This window comes from Euleptes europaea, chromosome 7 (assembly GCF_029931775.1).
Source record: "Euleptes europaea isolate rEulEur1 chromosome 7, rEulEur1.hap1, whole genome shotgun sequence".
Taxonomy (NCBI): Eukaryota; Metazoa; Chordata; class Lepidosauria; order Squamata; family Sphaerodactylidae; genus Euleptes; species Euleptes europaea.
In genome coordinates, this window is record NC_079318.1 from 17,841,160 (window position 1) to 17,862,060 (window position 20,901).

The 20,901-nt window shown below is 44.5% G+C and overlaps 1 protein-coding gene across 1 annotated transcript in view; it reads right to left on the reverse strand.

Annotated features, from left to right (window-relative positions):
* The window catches only part of PRKN (parkin RBR E3 ubiquitin protein ligase), a 750,081-nt gene extending 730,864 nt beyond the window's left edge, over positions 1-19,217 (reverse strand). The window contains exons 1-2 of the mRNA XM_056853313.1: positions 19,157-19,217; positions 18,316-18,479 (exon numbers count right to left, since the gene is read on the reverse strand). Coding sequence (XP_056709291.1) covers positions 18,316-18,479; positions 19,157-19,217 — 225 coding nt within the window. The remainder of the gene's footprint in view (positions 1-18,315; positions 18,480-19,156) is intronic.
* Positions 19,218-20,901: the final 1,684 nt, after the last annotated feature.

Sequence of the window (20,901 nt, forward strand, 5' to 3'; positions counted from 1 at the left end):
TCGAAGAGACACTGTCCTTCAGTGTTGCTCCTCTGAAGATGCCTGCCACAGCTGCTGGCGAAACATCAGGAAAGAAAGACCACGGTCACACAGCCCGGATAACCTACAAGAACCAATGAACTCTGACCGTGAAAGCCTTCGACAATATTATTAAGTTTCTTTACACACTAAGGTATTGACTTCCCCGGCCTCTCCTTACAAGGCCTGTGCTCTCCCCACAAGATTCCAGTCTCTCTCCATTCTCAGTCCTGATTTGTCCCAGGGTCTGTCTTCGCTGTCCTTCCTTGCAGCCCTCTGGAGGCTTTCCCCACTGTTGGGGTTGCCAACCTCCAGGTGGTGGCTGGAGATCTCCCGCTATTACAACTGATCTCTAGCCAATAGAGATCAGTTCACCTGCAGAAAATGGCCGCCTTGGCAACTGAACTCTATGGCATTGACGTCCCTCCCCTCCCCAAACCTCACCCCCAAAATCTCCAAGTATTTTCCAACCTGGAGTTGGCAACCCTACCCACTGTCCTCCCAAGGAGTTCCCCTCTAATGTCTCCAGCCTCTCTTTGTCCAACCCCCTGGCACCTTCACTAGGACTGGTAAATCCCCCAAGTCCTACCCCTTCTGTATTACAGGATGCCGGGAAAACTCTTCCCACATCTCCCAACTCTGCACTCCCACCTCTGCCTTCACCAGTTCCAAGCACACTGGTCTGTGGCTCTTGTAGGGTGCAGTCACTCCCTCCAGCAGTCCCAGTGTTTCACTCTCAGACCTCCTGTTTCACCACCAGCTCTACCCCTCCATGATCCTTCCAATCCTCCACCTGCAGTGTCTTTGCCTTGGGGCTCTCCTTCCTGCTATAGGCTGGGACAGCAGCCATCTATTTGTCTTAGGGTTGCCAACCTCTAGGTAGTAACTGGAGGTCTCCTGCTATTACAACAGATCTCCAGCCGATAGAGATCAGTTCCCCTGGAGAAAATGGCCACTTTGGTGATTGGACTCTATAGCATTGAAGTCCCTCCCCTCCCCAAACCCCGCCCTCCTCAGGCTCTGCCCCAAAAACCTCCCGCTGGTGGCGAAGAGGGACCTGGCAACCCTAATTTGTCTCCCTCCCTTACCTCCAGTCTCCCTGCCACCTTTTCTTCTCTTTCTCAGGAGCTGCATCCACTCCCTCGAGGCGGCTTCCTCCTTCCTTGCCGATCTCCCTGTTGGCTTTTAAAGATCCCTCTTGCTTTTAAAGACCTTGCTCATTGGGTGAGATCCCACCATATCACTGGCTGCAGCATGCCACTTCTGGCTCCATTGTTTTTTACAACCAACTGAGTCACAAGAGGCCTCTGTCGGACAGCTGAGCCCAGCAGGACCGCCACTCTGGCCACAAGTCCCTTGAACAGCAATCTCTCTTACATCAAGCCACTGTTGAAACTGAGCATTTGTGATTTTTAATTTAATTTTTATTTAATTTTATTAGATTTGTATCCCAGCCTTTCCCTGCTGAGGCAGAGCTCAGGGAGGCTCAGATGCAACAAACATATACAATAATCCATAAAAATTGATATTGTAACAATATAACAAAATAGTTAAAACCTGTAGTATAAACTAGGAATTAAACAATTTATAACGTGAAAATCCAGAATCAATGCCCCTCGATGTGTTGCTGGCGTTACTCTTCGTTCCGAGTTTGGCCAAATGTCACTTGAAGCTAGGGCGTGGTTGGCCGACCTTTAAACTACACCTTAAACTGTGCTTTAGCACAGGGGTTCCTAGCTTCTCTGAAGCATGACCCTTTTAAATCCTCATGGCAAAAAATCTTAGATGAGAAACTGGCGTTGTTGGGCTTCTCGCAGGATATGTTATCAGATCTTGGGAAAACTGAAGCTTTTGCCAAAATTAAAAAGCGCATTAAAGAGCTCGATTATAACAGCACTACTTTTCGTGCTCGTCGTGTCTGTTCATCCCAGTTCTTCGAAATACCCCCTCCACGTGGTCTGCCTGCCTATACATATTATCTGACAACTCCTCGTCTCTGTAGAGCTTTTTGCTTGGCTAGATTGAATGCTAACCCTTCTATGGTAATGCAGGCAGAATTCTGAATATACCATACTCAGATAGGATCTGCCCTTGCTCTTCTGGCTCTATTGACTCATTAGCCCATGTCCTTTTGCAATGCCGCTTTTACGAGGAACTTCGATTGCACTATATTTCCCCCCTTTTAATATACAAATCCAATGCCTCTGTGACTGACATAATGCCTTTTTTACTAAGTGATAGGGACCCCAAGGCTACATTGTCAGTGGCAAGATTTGTTTCAGTCCTTATATCCCTCCAACACTAGATATATGCTGCTCAAGATCAATTGATCAAGGAGCTTCTAAGGGATAAAAGGAAAGGAAAAGGAAAGGAAAATCCAGAATCCAGATGACGCCAAAGACGTTTGTCATCAGCTATTTAACAGAGAAAGAGTAAAATATACCACTAGGCATTGACAAAACCTTCACAGCACCTAACAGGTTTTTGAAGCCTAACCTCAGCATTTTACCAGTTCAATCTTAAGCGTTTACATTAAAGTGAGGGCAGAAGGTGTTCAGCAGCACCAATGTACCTGCATAACCAGCACATGTAAAACTGGGCAGCACGGTTGGCCGAGATACTCGTGCCAATTTGAACCCCTGCATTTTGTGACAATGAAAGTATCTTTCAGAGAAGCAGAACATGGATGCGTTCCAAAGATTTACTTCTTAACAATGAAAAGCTGACTAATTTACAAAATAAAATATCTTTAGCAAAGTCATTAATTATGTTAATTTCAGCCCATAGCAGATGGTCACACTGCCTCCTACTGTTTAAATCCTACAGTTTTCACATCAAAAAGCGAGTTATTGAATTAGAACACATGGATTCAGTCAGACCCTATTTATGTCACTTACATTAAAACCAAAATGAAGGCAAATCAGCTTAGGCAATTTCTATCTAGCACATAATTCCCACCCACCCCGGTCAGGAATGCCTAATTACAAGAGAGAGATAAGTCTTCAGGACAGACTACTGATAATTCACAAATCCTCTTTCCCTAAGGTTGCTAGGTCACTCCTCGCCACCAGCGGGAGCTTTGCAGGGGTGTGGCTGGAGGCCAGGATCGGGGTGCATGAGACCCGTGCAACACGCCAACATCACTTCCAGGTAAACCCAGAAGTGATGGCAGTGCATTGCACGACTGACGTATGCACCAATCGCGCCACCCCCTCTGCTGGCCCTCTTCCACCCGTTGACCAGCTGAGGGTCGGCGGCAGCCCAGTGGATTGGCAGGCTTTCGCCTGCCCCCACCAGGCAGTTGGCAAGCCTATCTGTCCCTTAGCATGATCTAGGGTTGCCAACCTGGAGGTGGGGCTGGAGATCTTGTGGAATTTCACCTGGTCTCCGGACTACAGAGAGCAGCTCCCCTGGAGGCAATGGCAGCTTTGGGGACTATGGTATCACATCTCACTGAACTCCCTCTCCTCCCCAAATTCTGGCCTCCCCAGGCACTGTTCCCAAATCTTCAGGAATTTCTCAAGCCAGTGCAGGCAACCCTAGTATGACCTCAACACCTTTTTAAAAAAAAAATAAAGGCCACAACTATAAATGTTAAATATTAAACCATTAATTAGCAATTTCCCTGTTCTGCAATCTGCCTGGTACAAGCCATACGCAGAGGAATTTGCTTCACATACTATCTCTGTTATGTTCCTTTAAAGTCGGAAAACTCTACATAAAAGGAAGTTTCATAATTGCTTTAAGTTTTTCACGTTGTACATTTAAGTTGAAAAAAGAAATGGTGGGGGGATAATCCTAAAACCCACTGCAACTGAGAAAGCCAAAAAAAGGGGGGGATTTGAGAGGAAAGGGTATATTTATTCTTAAAAAGCAATGATACAAAAAATTAACAAAAATATCATTTACTCAAATACAATAAAATATATATAACTAATTATGTTAGAATAAAACAAAGGACTAAGTAGTTTTAAATGCTACTTGTTTATTACAATTTTTGTATCATTACTTTTTAAGAATAGATGTTCATTTAAGTTGAACATGTTGTTCATTCTTAGAATGACCTCACAAATCCTTCCAGTTTCATGGACGGAGCTTTTTTTCATAGCTGGTAGTCCTGCAGAAGAGTAAGGAAATTCTGGATCGAAGAACACCAGGAAAGCCAAATAAAATATTTAAAATCACCTATCCTCTGGAAACAAAAAAGAAAGCTACTAGGAATTCTACCACCAGCAATAGATAAAAGCAGAGAAGAACTTTTTGGATATATGACAACCGCTGCAAGAGTGACAACTGCCGCTAACTGGAAGCAGGAAAGAATACCAACATTAGACAATTGGCTAGACAAGCTAGCTGAATACGCAGTGATGGCCAAGTTGACTAATTATGTGAATGAAAAAGCCTTGGAAGAATTTCAAAAGAAATGGAAACTGTATAATGATTATGTGTTCTGAGAAATATAATGTGTTTTAAGAGATAATAATATTAATTAATGTTAATAATTTTAGAGGTATATAATGCTTTAAGGTCAGTTATCAATGCTTAGTAGTAATACACACACACATATATATTTATACACAGTTAATGAACAAAACAAGATAGACAGCATATTTGAGACAATGTAAAAACTTTAATTTTCTTTTTCTTTGCTTTTACAATAGCTGAGTAAAATAGATTTAACCATTTAAAAGGTTTAGCTTATTTACAATGTATTACTAACATTTTGATGTAAACTGTTAAAGAAAATATTATTTACATTAAACATTATTAATCCTGCATCACATTATTTACTATATAAGGCAATAGATACAATAGTTACGAAAGATGTGAGCAAAAAGAATACACTTTAATGTCTCTCTTCTGATTGTAAAGTGTATTTTTTCTATCACTACTATAAAGAATATCTTAAGTAAAGTAGGTTTAAATTATTCTAGATACGCCCAGAAAAATGTTAAAGATAGATGAGGTATGTATTGATGTGTGCACTGTAAGTGGTGCAATGTGCATTGACTGTTATATATGTTTGTAATGTTGGTTTGTTGTTATTGTTTTTCTGTGTAGTTTGAAAATACAAATATAAAAACCAATTTTAAAAAATCCTCCCAGTTTCCTAAAAGCTTCTAAAAATTGCAAGGTTCTTCATACAGTCAAGTGGCTAGACAGAAGCAGAACTATCCAGAGTTTTCTAGGTTTAACAACTAATATTAATTAACTTGTCCCTAGAACTGTACTGCTCTGTGCTGGATGGCCTAGGCTAGCCTGTTCTTCGAAGCTAAGCAGGGTCAGCTCTAGTTAGTACCTGGATGGGAGACCACCTAAGAAGTCCAAGGTTACTATACAGAGATAGGCAATGGCAAACCACCTGTGTTTAGGGTTGCCAGGTCCCTCTCTGCCACTGGTGGGAGTTTTTTGGGGCGGAGCCTGAGAAGGGCAGGATTTGGGGAGGGGAGGGACTTCAATGTCATAGAGTCCAATGGCCAAAGCGGACATTTTCTCCAAGTGAACTGATCTCCATTGTCTGAAGATCAGTTGTAATAGCAGGAGATCTCCAGCTAATACATGGAGGTTGTTTGTTCCTCTCTTGCCTTGAAAACCCTACTGAGTCACCATAAGTCACCTGCGACACTAGGACAATTTCCTGCGACACTAGGACAATTTCCTCTATGAGAATCGCAGTGCTTTGAGCCTTGAAACCATTTTGATATAGTCAAGACCTTTAGATGATCGTGCATGTATGTGCATGTAATACATATGCAATAAATAACAAATGCAATAAATATGCAGCAGTTATTCTATTTTTTATACAAGATTCAGATGTCTTTCAGCAGGGCAAAACTGCTATTGCGAGAATACTTCATTTTCCCAGCAGTCAAAGCACAATATTTAATTTTAGGGAAAATGTAATTTTTCTAACTCAGTAACTGAGTGCACTTATCCACTGCTACTGAGAGTGCTGTCTGGAGTGCAATTCTTCAAATATAATGGGATAACTCATCTCCTTCCTCCCTAAGCTATTTTGTAACTTAAAAAAAAAAACATTTGGGGGGGGGGAGATTCAGAAGCTGTCCTATAGCAAAGGCTCACTATTTTGTGATTATTTTTTTTAAGTTTGTTTTCCCTTTTCTGATATAGGGGATCGTTCTGTCATGTGGTTGTACCCCAAACTACATTTTGATTCAAGTATAATTCAATCTGATTGTGACCCCCTCGTTCTTCTAGATCCATACTCCAATTCCTAGTCAAACTGATTCACTGGCAGCCACCAGTTATTTTGGGCAACTCTTTCAAAGTTGTTTTGCACCACAATTAGTGCCTTTCACCAATTTGAGTATCCTCATTTTTTTTTCTGGGGTGGGGGGGGATCTCTCAAAATATGATTCCTCCTAATAGACATTGAGTGGGGCCTGCTGTTGCCATCACCTTCCTTCCCACACTAGCTCTCTGATCTTCCGCCCATCCATCTTCACTTACCAGCACAGAGATAGCATTGACAAAATACAGATAGGTGAACTGGATATGGGGCCACCCTGCAGTGGCAGGATGTTAAAAGATGACAAGACGCACCAGCAAACTCAGTGCCTGGGGACAATTTTTATTTTATTTTATTATATTTCTAGCCCGCCCTCCCCAGACAAAGCCAGGCTCAGCATGGGGAACAATAAAATCACAGGTGTACATATACATACCAATTAAAACATCTTGTTAAAATCAATCCTCAAACTATTACCTAGTCATTAAAACAGATGGCGCACAGCTTACTGCGGCACCCGCCGCGACGGTGATATTGCAGCCAAGCAGGCAGGCCACCCCCTAAGGGGTCCCAGAATAAACCAGAGGAGAAGTGGCAGGGGTAGGGATGATTTTGAATTTCTCACCCCTGCTGTTGCAACTTGAAAAGTCCACTCTCAATTTCACTTCCCCACTGTGCAAACTGAGCACGTGCTTATGAAGACAGAGACTCTGTCTGGGTACCAGGAGAGTGAATACACAGCTCTGGGTTAGGCCAGTGAACTCAAACGATGTAGCTTAAAAAGCTTTATTGACAAACAAGTTAAAGAAAAGGATAAAGATACAAGTTACATAGTCAATTGGCAACGGCAATAATAAAATAATAAATCTAGCTGTCTACATAATACTTACTAAGTTGTTACATTATAAGCTGGATCTTAAAAGCTAAAGATGTTCTTCAAAGCGACAGAATGACATACTGAAATCAAGGTAAGAAGGAAGCGTAGCTACTGCTAGGCAAATTACTAGATATTTTTGCGCAAACTTTAAAATCACCATATGAAGCACATAAAAACTTAACAGAATGTTGTTGAAGACTGTTACAGGTTGAATAAATGTACAGCGCCGTTGTAGCATGTACCCTTTCTTGGGGGGGGCAGGTTGCCCACTATGGCAGGTAACCTCCCACCTCTGGCCTTCAAAATGGGGGGGGGGAAATGGTGTTATGTGATGCTATAGGAATGTATTTATTTACTTACACAATCTCTGCCCTCATTACGGCCACCACGGCAGCTAACAGATTGAAACATGTATAACAAAAACACACATCATTGAAACAATTAAAACCAAGCTAAAATGCATATACAAAAACATTTTTAAAAAATCAAAACATACGGCATGAAGGAGGAATCAGTGAGGGAATGCCAGATGGAACCGAAAAGTCTTCACCCATTGGCAGAAGAGGGTAATAGAAGGGGACAGGCAAGTCTCTCTGGAAAGAGAATTCCAGCATTTTGGTTGCACGACTAAGAAGACCCTCTGGATTGTCACCCACCTAATCTCAGAAGGTGGAGGCAACCAAAGCAAGGCCTTTTAAGATGACCATAGGTGTCTGGTAGGTTCATAAAGAAGTAGATGATACTTTAGGTATTCTGGTCCCAAACCATATAGGCCTTAAAAGGTCAATAGTAGCAGCTTGAATTGTGCCCAGAAACATATTGGCATCCAGTATAGATGAGCCAAGACTAGACTGACATGGTCCCTACGGCCACTCCAGTCAACATTCTGGCTGCAGCATTCTGCCCATAATAAAGTTCCTGAACACTTCTCAAGGTCAGCCCCTCATAGAATGCACTGCAGTAATCTACTCTAGATGTAACCAAGGCATGTATCACTGTGGCCCGATCGTCTCTGCCCAGGAAAAGCCACAGCTGTCTAACCAGTCAGAGCTGGTAAAAAGCACCCTGGCCACAGCTGCCACCAGCTTATCCAGCAGTAGGACCAAGTCCAAAAACACCCCCTGACAACGGACATGTTCCTTCAAGGAGATTGCAACGTGATCCAGAATGGGTCACACCTTCAGTTCCAGGTCAGACCTTCCATTCACCACTAGCATTTCTATCTTGTTGGGATTAAGCTTCAGTTAATTAGCCAGCATCCTCCTAAAACTGCCTTCAGGCACCAGTTCAGCGCTTCTACAGCCTCCCTGGGATTGGCCAGAAGCACAAGGTAGAGCTGAGTTTCATCCACATATTGGTGACAACAAAGCTCAAATCTCCAGATGTCCTCACACAATGGTTTCATGTAGATGTTGAAAAGCATGGGAGACAAGATGTAGGCCTTGTGGAACCCCACAGGCCAAAGTCCAAGGGGATGAGCAGCAGTCCACCTTCTGAAACCTACCCTCCAGATAGGACAGGAAACACCTCAAAACACTGCCTCCAAGTCCCAGCCCAGAAAAGTGGTCCAGGAGGATACCATGATTGATGGTATCAAAAGCCATTGAGAGGTCAGAAGAATCAAGTCTCACTCCTTCTGTGCCCAAGAGCTGCTAATTATGATCATGCTTCTTTGTTTGTTTATTAATTAAAGCATATACAGTGAGGGGAAAAAGTATTTGATCCCCAGCTAAATTTGCCCATTTGCCCTCTGACGAAGAAATGACCAGTCCATAATTTTAATGGTAGGTTTATTGTAGCTGTGAGAGGCAGAATAACCACAGGAAAAACCCCAGAAACCCAGAAGACAAAAGTCAGAGATTGATGTGCATTATAATGAGTGAAATAAGTATTTGATCCCCTATCAATCAGCCAGATTAGGGTTAGGGTTCTGCTGCCGACAGAAGCAATCAATCCATCAGATTCCAAACTAGCCACCATGACCAATCTTGTCAGGGACAAGATTGTAGACTTGCACAAGGCTGGACTGGGCTACAAGACTATTGCCAAGCAGCTGGTGAGAAGGTGACAACCCTAACCCTAACCCTAACCGTCAACCTCCCTCGGTCTGGGCTCCCTGCAAGATCTCATCTCGTGGAGTTGCAATGATCATGAGAATGGTGATGAAGCAGCCCAGAACTACATGGGGGGAACTTGTCAATGATCTCAGGGCAGCTGGGACCACAGTCACCATGAAAACAGTTGGTAACACACTATGCCGTGAAGGACTGAGATCTTGCAGAGCCCGCAAGGTCCCCTTGCTCAAGACAGCACATGTACAGGCCCGTCTGCAGTTTGCCAATGCACATCTGAATGACCCAGAGGAGAACTGGGTGAAAGTGTTGTGGTCAGATGAGACCAAAATCGAGCTCTTTGGCATCAACTCAACTCGCCGTGTTTGGAGGAGGAGGAATGCTGCCTACGACCCCAAGAACACCATCCCCACTGTCAAACATGGAGGGGGACATATTATGCTTTGGGGGTGTTTTTCTGCTAAGGGGACAGGACACCTTCACCGCATCGAAGGGACGATGGACGGGACCATGTATCGTCAAATCTTGGGTGAGCACCTCCTTCCCTCAGACAGGGCATTGAAAATGGGTCGAGGATGGGTATTCCAGTATGACAGTGACCCAAAACACACGGCCAAGGCAACAAAGGAGTGGCTCAAGAAGAAGCACATTAAGGTCCTGGAGTGGCCTAGCCAGTCTCCAGACCTTAATCCCATCGAAAATCTGTGGAGGGAGCTGAAGGTTAGAGTAGCTACACATCAGCCTCGAAATCTTACTGACTTGGAGAGGATCTGCAAAGAGGAGTGGGACAAAATACCTCCTGAGATGTGTGCAAACCTGATGGCCACCTACAAGAAACGTCTGACCTCTGTAATTGCCAACAAGGGTTTTGCCACCAAGTACTAAGTCATTTTTTGCAAAGGGATCAAATACTTATTTCACTCATTATAATGCACATCAATCTCTGACTCTTGTCTTCTGGGTTTCTGGGGTTTTTCCTGTTGTTATTCTGTCTCTCACAGCTACAGTAGACCTACCATTAAAATTATGGACTGGTCATTTCTTCATCAGAGGGCAAATGGGCAAATTCAGCAGGGGATCAAATACTTTTTTTCCTTCACTGTATATCCCACCTTTCCTCCTGGTTCAAGGCAGCTTACAATAATTGTTAAAAATATTTTCAGTTTAAAAGCAAAAATAAAATAACAAACGACAAATTCCCCCTTAAAAGATTTCTGCCAATTCAGAAGCCCTCAAAAGTCCTCACAAACAGGAAGGCCTTGTAGCACCTCTTGAAGATCTCCAAGCGGGGGGGGGGGGTCACTTCTGCCAGAAGGCTACCCCCACAGAGCTGGAGCCATGATGGAAAAGGCTCTGGCTCTGGGCAATGCCACACGGCTACCCTAAGTGGTGAAACAGCCAACAGATGGGTGACTTATTATCATAGTTGGTGAAGATGGACATATGGAAGGAGATGGCCCTTCAAATATGTGTGTCCCAGGTCATGAAGAGCTTTAAAGGTCATAACTAGCACCCTGAATAGAACTCAGAAACAGACTGGCAGCCAACGTAGCTGTTTCAAAATGGGTAACATATGTCCCCAGCAGCTAGCCCCTATTGCCGGGCTGCTACATTCTGGACTAGTGTAGTTTCAGGGTTGTCTCTGAGGGTAGCCTCACACACATAGTGTGTTGCAGTGATCCTACTGGGAAGTTTCAGAAGCATGGATCAACGTGGCCAGATTGGCTCAGTCTAGGTAATGAGAGAGTTGGCAAATCAGTTGCCACTAATAAAAGGCGCTCCTGGCCACCATGCCAACTGCTTTTCAAACAGTAAAGTGGAGTCTGAGAGAACCCCCAAGCTCTTAACCTGCTCTGAAAAAGCCAACGTCACTCCACCTAGGACAAGTGGACCCAGTCCCTCTAGAAAAGGGGTGGGGAACCTCCGGCCAGCGAGCCACATCCGGCCCGCGAGACCATTTTGACGGCCCCCAGCCTACCTGCCAAGCCCTGGAGCTCCATGGCCCACCTGCCGAGACCGGGAGCTAGCTATTGCTAGCCAGGCCCTTCTCCCGGTGCATCGGGCTTTGCAGGGAGGCAGGAGAGCATGCTAATAAAATTAAAAGCTGATTGGGTGACTGTGGGGGCGTTTCCCCCAAGTCTCCCTGCTTCCTGTTCCTGGAGAGAAAGTTGTTGGGGCACCCAAATCTCCTGCCGCTCTTCCCGGCCTGCGCCCTGGTGGCGGCAGCACATTTTAAAGTTGTTGGGGCACCTGAATCTCCTGCCGCTCTCCCTGCCTGCACCCGGGCGGCGGCAGCGCATTTTAAAGTTGTTGACGGCACCCGAATCTCCTGCCACTCTCCCCGGCCTGCGCCCTGGCAGCAGCGGCGTGTTTTAAAGTTGTTGGGAGCACCCAAATCTCCTGCTGCTCTCCCCCACTCTCATTGCCATGCCGATGGCCACGCTGCACCCTCCGCTGGCTCGGTGGGCTCCTACGCAGCCTTCCTCTCACTCTCCCCCGAGGCCAACAGGTAAAGTGTGTGTGTGTGTGCGTGCAAAGGCAGGGGAAGCCGCGGAGGTTTCTCCCCCATCGCTCCCGGCCACCCGTGCAGCTGGGGGCTGGCTGGCTTGCTTGTATGTGCGTGTGTGTGTGTGCACGAAGCAGGGGGAAGCCACGGAGGCTTCTCTCTGATCGCTCCCGGCTGCTCACGCGGCTGGGGGCTGGCTGGCTGGCTTGTGTGTGTGTGCATGCGCGCATGCGTGCACAAAGACGGGGGAAGCCGTGGAGGTTTCTCCCCCATCGCTTCCGGCCACTCATGCGGCTGGGGGCTGGCTGGCTGGCTGGCTTGCTTGTGTGTGTGTCTTTGTGTGTGCACGGGTGACAAAGCAGGAGGAAGCCGTGGAGGCTTCTCTCTGATCGCTCCTGGCGGTTCATACGGTTGGGGGCTGGCTGGCTTGCATGTGTGTGTGTGTGCACCCGCGAAGGCGGGGGAAGCTGCAGAGGCTTCTCCTCGATCGCTCCCAGCTGCTCGTGTGGCTGGGGGCTGGCTGGCTTGTGTGTGTGTGTGCGCGCGCACAAAGGCGGGAGAAGCCGCAGAGGCATCTCCCTGATGGCTCCCGGCCATTTGCGCAGGCGGGGGCGTGCCTGTGTGTGTGTGAGGGGGGGGAAGCTGGGAACCCCTCCCTTCTCTCTCTCTTTCTCTCCCTCTCTTTTCTTCCTTCCTTTCCTTCCTTCTTTCCCTCCTTCCCCTTCCTTCTCTGCATAGTTTCTCCAGGTGGTGGCTGGAGACCTGGCAACCCTAGCCTCTCCCCCCCCCAGATACCTACGACTGGTATGGCCCTCGAATGATGTTATCAATATGGAAATGGCCCTTGGCATGAAAAAGGTTCCCCACCCCTGCTCTAGAACATCAGCCTTTCTGACCAGCATTATCCCTGTCTTATCTGGATTTAGCTTTAGTTTGTTCTGCCTTAGCCGCCTGACCACAGCCTCAAAGCACCAGTTCATTATGAATGTATTAATTATGGTATATGAATACCCTTTTATACTTTCTTGTATTCTTTTTTTGTAATTTTTTTTTGTTTTTTCTTGTTGTATTTGTTTTTTTCTTCATGTTTTTCTTTAAAAAAATCTAATAAAAATTATAAGAACCAAGACGGATGCATCTGGGGGTTTGAATGATGAAATAAAAAGCTGAGTGTCATCTGCATATTGATGACACACAACCCCAAAGTTCCAGACAATCTCATTCAGCAGCCTCATATATATTTATTAAAAAGCGGTTAGCAGGTTCGCACCACTGTTAACGATGATTGACACTGATTATAATTCCATTTCAATCCTGATTTGAAAACAACTTTTGTAAAAAAACAATCCGACCCTTGATTAATAAAATGAAATCCAGCCAAGAATTCTCTGTATGCTGGTTTTTGTTGAATGACACTATTCCTGAAGTCGCTTTAAAGGTGGCGGAATTTCTGATGGAAGTTGTCAATATTAGGACTAAAATCGAATCCATATTTAATTCGAAAATACATGGACAGTGACTTTTGTGTACTGCTTACGTCATGTTTCTGAATATATGCTAATAACGGCCGATTGATTGATTGGTTGATTTGAAAATAGCTTTAAGCTCTGAGTACCCAGCTTGCTGGGCGTAAAGGGAAGATGACTGGGGAAGGCACTGGCAAACCACCCCATAAACAAAGTCTGCCTAGGAAACGTCGGGATGTGACGTCACCCCATGGGTCAGGAAGGACCCGGTGCTTTTTAAGCTCCGGTTAAAATGGAGTCCTGGTTGGCCTTGGATGCGGGGTGCATCATAGGCCATCATGGGAAGCTGTATCTAAAAACATATTGGAAAGGGTCTGAAAATCCTGGTCAAGATACAACCATGCTTAGCATTAATGCGGCATTTTTGTTTTGGCTGCAATATAACCTGCAGGGAGAAGAAGCTCTTTCCAGAAAAAAAAATATACCGGAAAGGGTCTCTACATATTCATGAGTAGAGAGGGTCGCCTTAAGAAATAAGCTTCACACTCTTGCCCCTACAGTGCTTTGAAGGCAACAGGCAGCTTTGAGTTTCTCCACAGCCAAGAATAAGCAACAAACTTCAAACTGCTTGGATTCTGCCTCCTGCAGAAGTGTCTACAACTTGGCTTCATCGTGAGGCCAACTCTGGACAGAAATCTTGTGCCAGTTCTCCCTCAAGTCGCTCATAGCTTGGGACCACATGAGTGGGTAAGAACAGATGCAGAGCAGCCTTGTAAGGGTCCTTAAAGGAGAAGCGAGGTACTCCTCTGAGAATGCTGGCATTCGGTTTCCCTGAGGCTCTCTGCTTCTCACCTGCCAAAACATTCCCAGCTCGCTCTTTTTTTTCTCCTGCCTGGACTCAACCCTCCAGCCAAGATTTAAAACACATGCAACCCCATTATTTATTAATTAAGTATACTGTTTATTTTGCTGCCAATATGTCCACATTTGATCAAAAGCGCCCTCTCTCTTGACTCCCTGTCGCTTTCCATTTCTGGTTCATCTAACTAGCCCTACTTTCCAAAATTAGGATGTAAGGGATGTTGGTAATGTTGCTGCAGAAATGAAAAATGCATATTCTAGAATGGCAAGCTACATTTCTGACCTGAAAAGGCTTCCGATGTGGTATCTTCCTCTATGTGGTTCTCCTCGCATTTTTATTCTCTAAACACATTCCCTTCCAGACAATCACAAAATAACCTATACTGAGAAATTGACAGAGCAGTCTACAAAAGGCACGCTATAATGTCTTTACAAAATAAGGAACAGGACATATGGGACAAGGTTGTATTTGTCACACAGATGATATCAGCATCTCTCGCTTAAGAAATGAAACACTGATCGCATCTCCCTTGCCAGCAAACTGTCCAGAGACCACATTCTGTTTCCATCCACACCAAGCCTCCCCCGTCTTCTTAGAAGACTTCATAAACAAAGAGATTATGTATTATTTAGATAGTTACACCCCACATCCTCTCTGCGGGACCCAACAACCCCCGCCCCCCACTTACAATGCAAAAAATCCGTGCAACCCTAAAAGGTGGTGTATCTTGCCAAAAATAAAAAGGGGCATTCCCGGTCTGAAAGGGCTTTGGAGGTGGACCCACTAAAGGCGGACCCACTCCCAGCCCGGTGTCGGAACGCCCCGGGAACACCTCCCGGGATGCCGGTGCGGCCTTTGATGGCATTTGGACACCGGCAGAAGTCTCTGGCAGCGTTCCGGGCCAGCGCTGCTGCAGCAGGCCCTGCAACCGGCATCCGGGTCTTCCCGCCGGCGTTAGCAGCCCGGACGCTGGCGCGGGGGGCCGGGAAGCTGTCACGGCACCTTCCTGGCCTCCTATGGGCTTTTGCCCTTAGAGCCCAGGAATGCGCTGTTAAGTCTCTGAGCTAAAGCCTTCCAAGTTAAAGTTAGCAAGAAGAAGGAAAAATAATTATACTTGAAAAACCAGATAATTTTATTCCTTTGTCAAGTATAGGCAGGACTAGTTTTTTTTGTTTTTCCCAGCAAATAATTGCTATTTTTATGTTTTATACAAAGTAACTGGATTTTGACCGGGCAGATAAGTTGAATAGCACAAGGCCTTGCAGGACTGGGGAAAAAATATTTCCCTTTTGTGTTTCATATTTCTTACTATTCCCTGTTTTTTTATTTATATATTTAGATTTGGAGTGCAGTTCAAGGAACCGCTTCTGTTTTACCAAGAAATAGCCTAGCACAACAATTATAATGCTTCGACGCCAAGGCAGGGAGCAAAGCAGTCAGGCACGGAAAACTTCTGAAAAGGTAACAGAGACCTGCAAGCCTCACCTGTGGCACCAAAACACCTTCCTCATGCATATATATGAAAATAAATGCACAATATGCACCCTCCAGATGCAGCAGCAGGGGAAGGCCCTCGGATTTTCGGAAGCCACCCACAAGCAAGGTGAGGAGGCACTTGACACACAATGAGCAGCAGGAGATGCACTGGAGAATGACAACAGCGATTTGCATTTCTATAGTTTCCTTTGTGTGCTCAAACTCCCTAAAGCTTTTTACAAAGCGATAAACATCATACCGGGCTAGGAGAAGTGATAGCACGTCAATACAGTAGTGCTTCTTGGCAACTAGACATCGCAGCCATTCCGTGCATAGCAATACCCCCACGCAGCTGTAAAACTTGACCGTCAATTAATCTGTGCTGGTTTGAAAACAGAACGTGTTTGCCTGTGGGTTATCTTTTTTTTTTAAGTGAACTAGGTGGCTGTGAAATGTGCTTCATTCTTTAATGTGGTTGCGATACAGTACATTAGGGTTGCCAACCTCCAGGTACTGGAAAAAATCCAAACAGCACTACCAGATAATATTAACAACAAATAAATTTATAAGAGTGCAGATAAGTGTAAAAAGTGAACATATATACAAGAGTTGAAGGGAAACACAATCAAAGTTTTTCTATACAATTAGCATGAATAGTCCAGCAAAATGTGCAATGTAGCAAAGGAAATTGTCCAAAGAATCACATGAAAATAATATAACTGTCCAAATAAGACTTTCCTGTGCTTCTCAGTGGCTGGACACAAGATGTCAAAACCAAGGACCACAGCGAACTCTTGTATATATGTTCACTTTTTACACTTATCTGCACTCTTATAAATTTATTTGTTGTTAATATTATCTGGTAGTGCTGTTTGGATTTTTTCCATTATCTATACAGCACTGAGCCTTTATTCTTTCTAGGCTAACCTCCAGGTACTAGCAGGAGATCTCCTGCTAATTCATCTCATATCCAGCTGATAGAGATCGGATCACCTGGAGAAAAATGGCGGCTTTAGCAATTGAACTCTATGGCACTGAAGCCTCTCCCCTCCCCAAACCCCGCCCTCCTCAGGCTCTGCTCCCAAAACCTCCCGCCGGTGGAGAAAAGGGACCTGGCAACCCTACAGTACATGCATGTGGTATCTCCGTATTCTCTTCCTTCGGGCTCCCCCTCAAAATTTTACATTTTTGTGAAGCCTTTAACTTCTTCATTCTTATACCCAACCACAAACCCAAGTGTGAATGATTTAGTCCAAAATCAAATAACAGCATTTGACCACATTCAGATCCTTGTCTCCTGTGCTTCTTTCGAATGCCACCCCCACTGTCACATTTAGACTGTAAGCTTCCCGGGGCAGAGATGTATTCTGTTTGCTTAGGAAACTCTGTAAAGGTACAAATGCAATCATTTACGCCACCCCTGAGCTCTGTGGAAAATGGGGGGGGGTATAAATGAATGAATAAAGCACAATGTACATTGATGGTGCTAAATAAACAATCGTCATCCAGTGACACCACAGCAACAAAACAGCCTCATCCCCTTTGACTAGGGTTGCCAGCCTCCAGATGGTGTTTGGGGATCTCTTGCTATTACAACTGATCTCCAGGCGACAGAGATCAGTTCACCTGGAGAAAATGTCTGATTAGGAAGGTGGACTCTATGGCATTATACCCTGCTGCAGTCCCTCCCCTCACCAAACCCCGCCCTCCTCAGGCTCCCCCCCCCCCAGACTCCAGGTGTTTCCCAATCCAGAGCTGGCAAATCTACCGCTGACACTAGGTCAGAAGGTAGAGTTTCTAAATTTCTGGTGTGCCACATCTTGCCCAGATCCAAGGCTGCTGCCAACTGAACAAAGTTATCGCAGAACATTAGTACATAATGAGGGCATGAGTGACGGCAGCAACAGTGATTAGATGGCAAAGGGCTCTACATCTTTGCTCTACATCTGTCTTGCAAGATGCTTTCCCCTTCAGTGTAATATTATTTACGATTTATGGAGTGTTCAAAGCACTTCACATACACTATCTTACTACAGCCTTGAAAATTAGAGCAGCATCATTAGTCCCCGTACTGAGGACTACGGCTGAGGGATCAGGGGCTTGTCTTAGGTTACCTTCTTCCCCAATTTAATTTCAGAAGAACATTAAGGAGGTAAAACGTAGCTATGAGCTCAGCAATTTTTAAATAGCTCCCTAGCCCCACCAAGCCAGGTTTCTGGAATACGAGTATATTGTTATTCTGGCACCTCCGGCTTCTGTGATCAGGCCTTCAAACTCTGCGTTTCATCAGCACATGTGCACACCTAGACACTCGCACACAACCAGCGAGAGCAGCCTTACAAGTATCCTCCAGGGGTCACAATTGGGTTACAAATTCTATACAACGTGATGACTGAGCAGCCTGATTTAGAGCAATTTATTCACATCCTCCTTCGTTAAGATTCAAATGGAATAAGTAATGTAGAAATTGAACAGATACACAAAATGTGCATAGCTTGCTCCTGTAGTCAGTAAACATTTATTCACTAAGCACCGATCTCTCCTTCTCGCTCTCCCCCCTTCTCATATTCTTTCTTTCTCTCCCCCCCCACCATCCTTTCTGCTTGCTGTTTTAATGCATAATTAAGAAGGTCAGAATTAATGAAGCGGTGTGGAGTAAAGTTCAAGGAATCCCCAGGCACTATTTATTCTATTAGATCTCAGGCGTGAATGTCAGATTGGCAGTGTTAGAAGCAGAAGCCGTTGAGCTGGCAGCATCCCAGAAAGGAAACTATCAAGGGAGGCTTACCTGCAGCGTCAAGTCATTCCTGAGCTCCTTCCCTGCAAAAATCACACGCAACTGGTCAGCTGGAACTCCCTGTCGCTTAGCAACCTCCTCCTTGAGCTGGAAGATGCTGGTGTCTGAATCAACCTCCACTGGGAAACCATGGCTGGAGTTGAACCTGACAAACACTGACCAAGAACAAGACATATTATTTTTAAGAAATCAGAAAGCCTGAACGTTTTGAAGTCTGATACACCTCAGAATGGCACAAGAAACAACGGTTTCTGAAACGTGCAATGGTACTGTAAACTCTTAGTGGGTTTTTTTTTTGTGTGCGTGTGTGTGGTCTCATTTTGAAAGCAGGAACGTTAATGTCAAATGGCAATTTATTATTTTGAAAGGCAATTCCAAGCGTACGTTTCCCTCATATAACTGTCTTAACCAATTAAAACATGCAGTATGTTTCAGATCTCATCCTAAATGACTATGCAGAACAAAGAAGCGGTCTTTGTTAACAATTTGCAAAATGATCGCTAATTTAATTTAGTCCTTCCCTGCAGAGAGATATAAATATATATTCTGCTTGGGTGTGTGCCACTTACATACATATTGAATGTATTAAATGAATACAGGAAACACAAGTGTGCTCACTAGAATGTCTGCTAAAGCAGCTTTGGGAAGAAAGCTCTCTTAATACAATTATACTGATTCATAGACGTTGGCCTCCTAGAGATACAATTGTCCAGAAAATAATGTTAGAGATAGAATTACGTGCTGCCTACAGCGCCTAAGCCTTTTCTACAGCCATGTGATCTCTCTCAGAGTTCACTTAAGCAACTACAGTATATGATTCCTACTAACATACTCTTAACCGTGTCAAAAATTACTGCCAAATGCAGAACTGCAGCAGTTGGTTGACAAGACATCTGGGGAATGCTATGAACTACTGCAATTCACTGGATAGGGTATTATTTTGATCATCACTAAGTATATACTGTCTTTACAATTAATGGTAACCTGATGGTTGAAAGTATCAGAAAACTTTTACATAAATGAATACACAGATGTTTGCATAAATAGATTCCCCCCCCCCCCCAAGTAAATTATAGGCCTACACTACACAGGTCACATTTGGGGGTTCATTTTATTTTGTGGATTAAGAAGAGTTGGTTTTTATATGCCGACTTTCTCTACCACTTAAGGAAGAATCAAAGCGGCTTACAATCACCTTCCTTTCCCTGTGAGATAGGTGGGGCTGAGAGAGTGTGACTAGCCCAAGGTCACCCTTGGTGTGTAGGAGTGGGGAAACAAATCCAGTTCACCAGATTAGCCTCTGCCGCTCATGTGGAGGAGTGGGGAATCAAACCCGGTTCTCCAGATCAGACTCCACCACTCCAAACCACCACTACACCATGCTCTTAACCACTACACCACAACTGCCAAGGGCCAAAGATGCATGTATACTCCAGCCATACTTTCAAACAGCCCTGTCCCAGTGGCTGTCTTTGTTCCCCAGATCACCACCATCTTGAAAATCAGAGGACTTTCTGGATTAACGTTCCATGGAGAAAATGGCTTTTGGAGGGTAGATTCTATGGCATTATGGGGTATAATGCCATAGAATCTACATCCAAAAACCATTTTCTCCATGGAACGTTAATCCAGAAAGTCTCCTGATTTTCAAGATGGTGGTGATCTGGGGAACTAAGACAGCCACTGGGACATAGTCTCCAGACTATAGTCTGGAGATCAGACTATATTCCATGAGAGCTCCAGGCCCCACCTTGATGTCGGCATCTATTGAGTTCTACCTCATCAGAAGGACAACTTTAAATCTGACAATTATTTCATAGGATAGCCATGTTGGTTTGCACTACAAGAGCTCGATTCGAGTCTAGTAGCACCTTAGAGACCACTAAGATTTTGAGGGTATAAGCTTTCTAGAGTCAACGCTCTGATGAAAGAAACTTTGACTCTTGAAAGCTTATACCCATGAAGTACCCCATAAAAAATTTATATTACCCTTAATCAGCAAACGGATGGCCCCTTATACAACATCCATTTGCCAATTCTTGCTGAACGACATTACAACTGATGAAGGTGGCGGAGTTTTTGGCAGAAGTTGTTAAGGTGAAGATTCAAACTTAATTTTAATCTAGATATGTATTATCTGTTTATCTCTGACCTTATGACCATCAATATTATGCCAATAAAGGTTATCTGATTCTGATTCTTTTATACCCAAAAAGGTTTTTGTTGATCTCTAAGGTGCTACTGTACTCAAATCTAACATGACAATTCCCTATGACAAAAATTGAGCACAACCATACTGATGACCACCAAAGCAAACAGTGAATACTTGCAAACAGTGACATTCTAGCTGTATCTGAAGAAGTGAGCTGTGGCTCACGAAAGCTCATACGCTGCCAGAAAATATTTTCGTTAGTCTTTAAGGTGCTACTGGACTCTTGCTCTTTTCTACTACTGCAGACAGACTAACACGGCGACCCACTGTGAGTGAATACTTAGCAAGCACTGTGGAATTCCTCAGGATTCATGAAACTCTTTCAGTTTCTTTGGCCTTTGAGGGAAATGCTATCATATCATTAT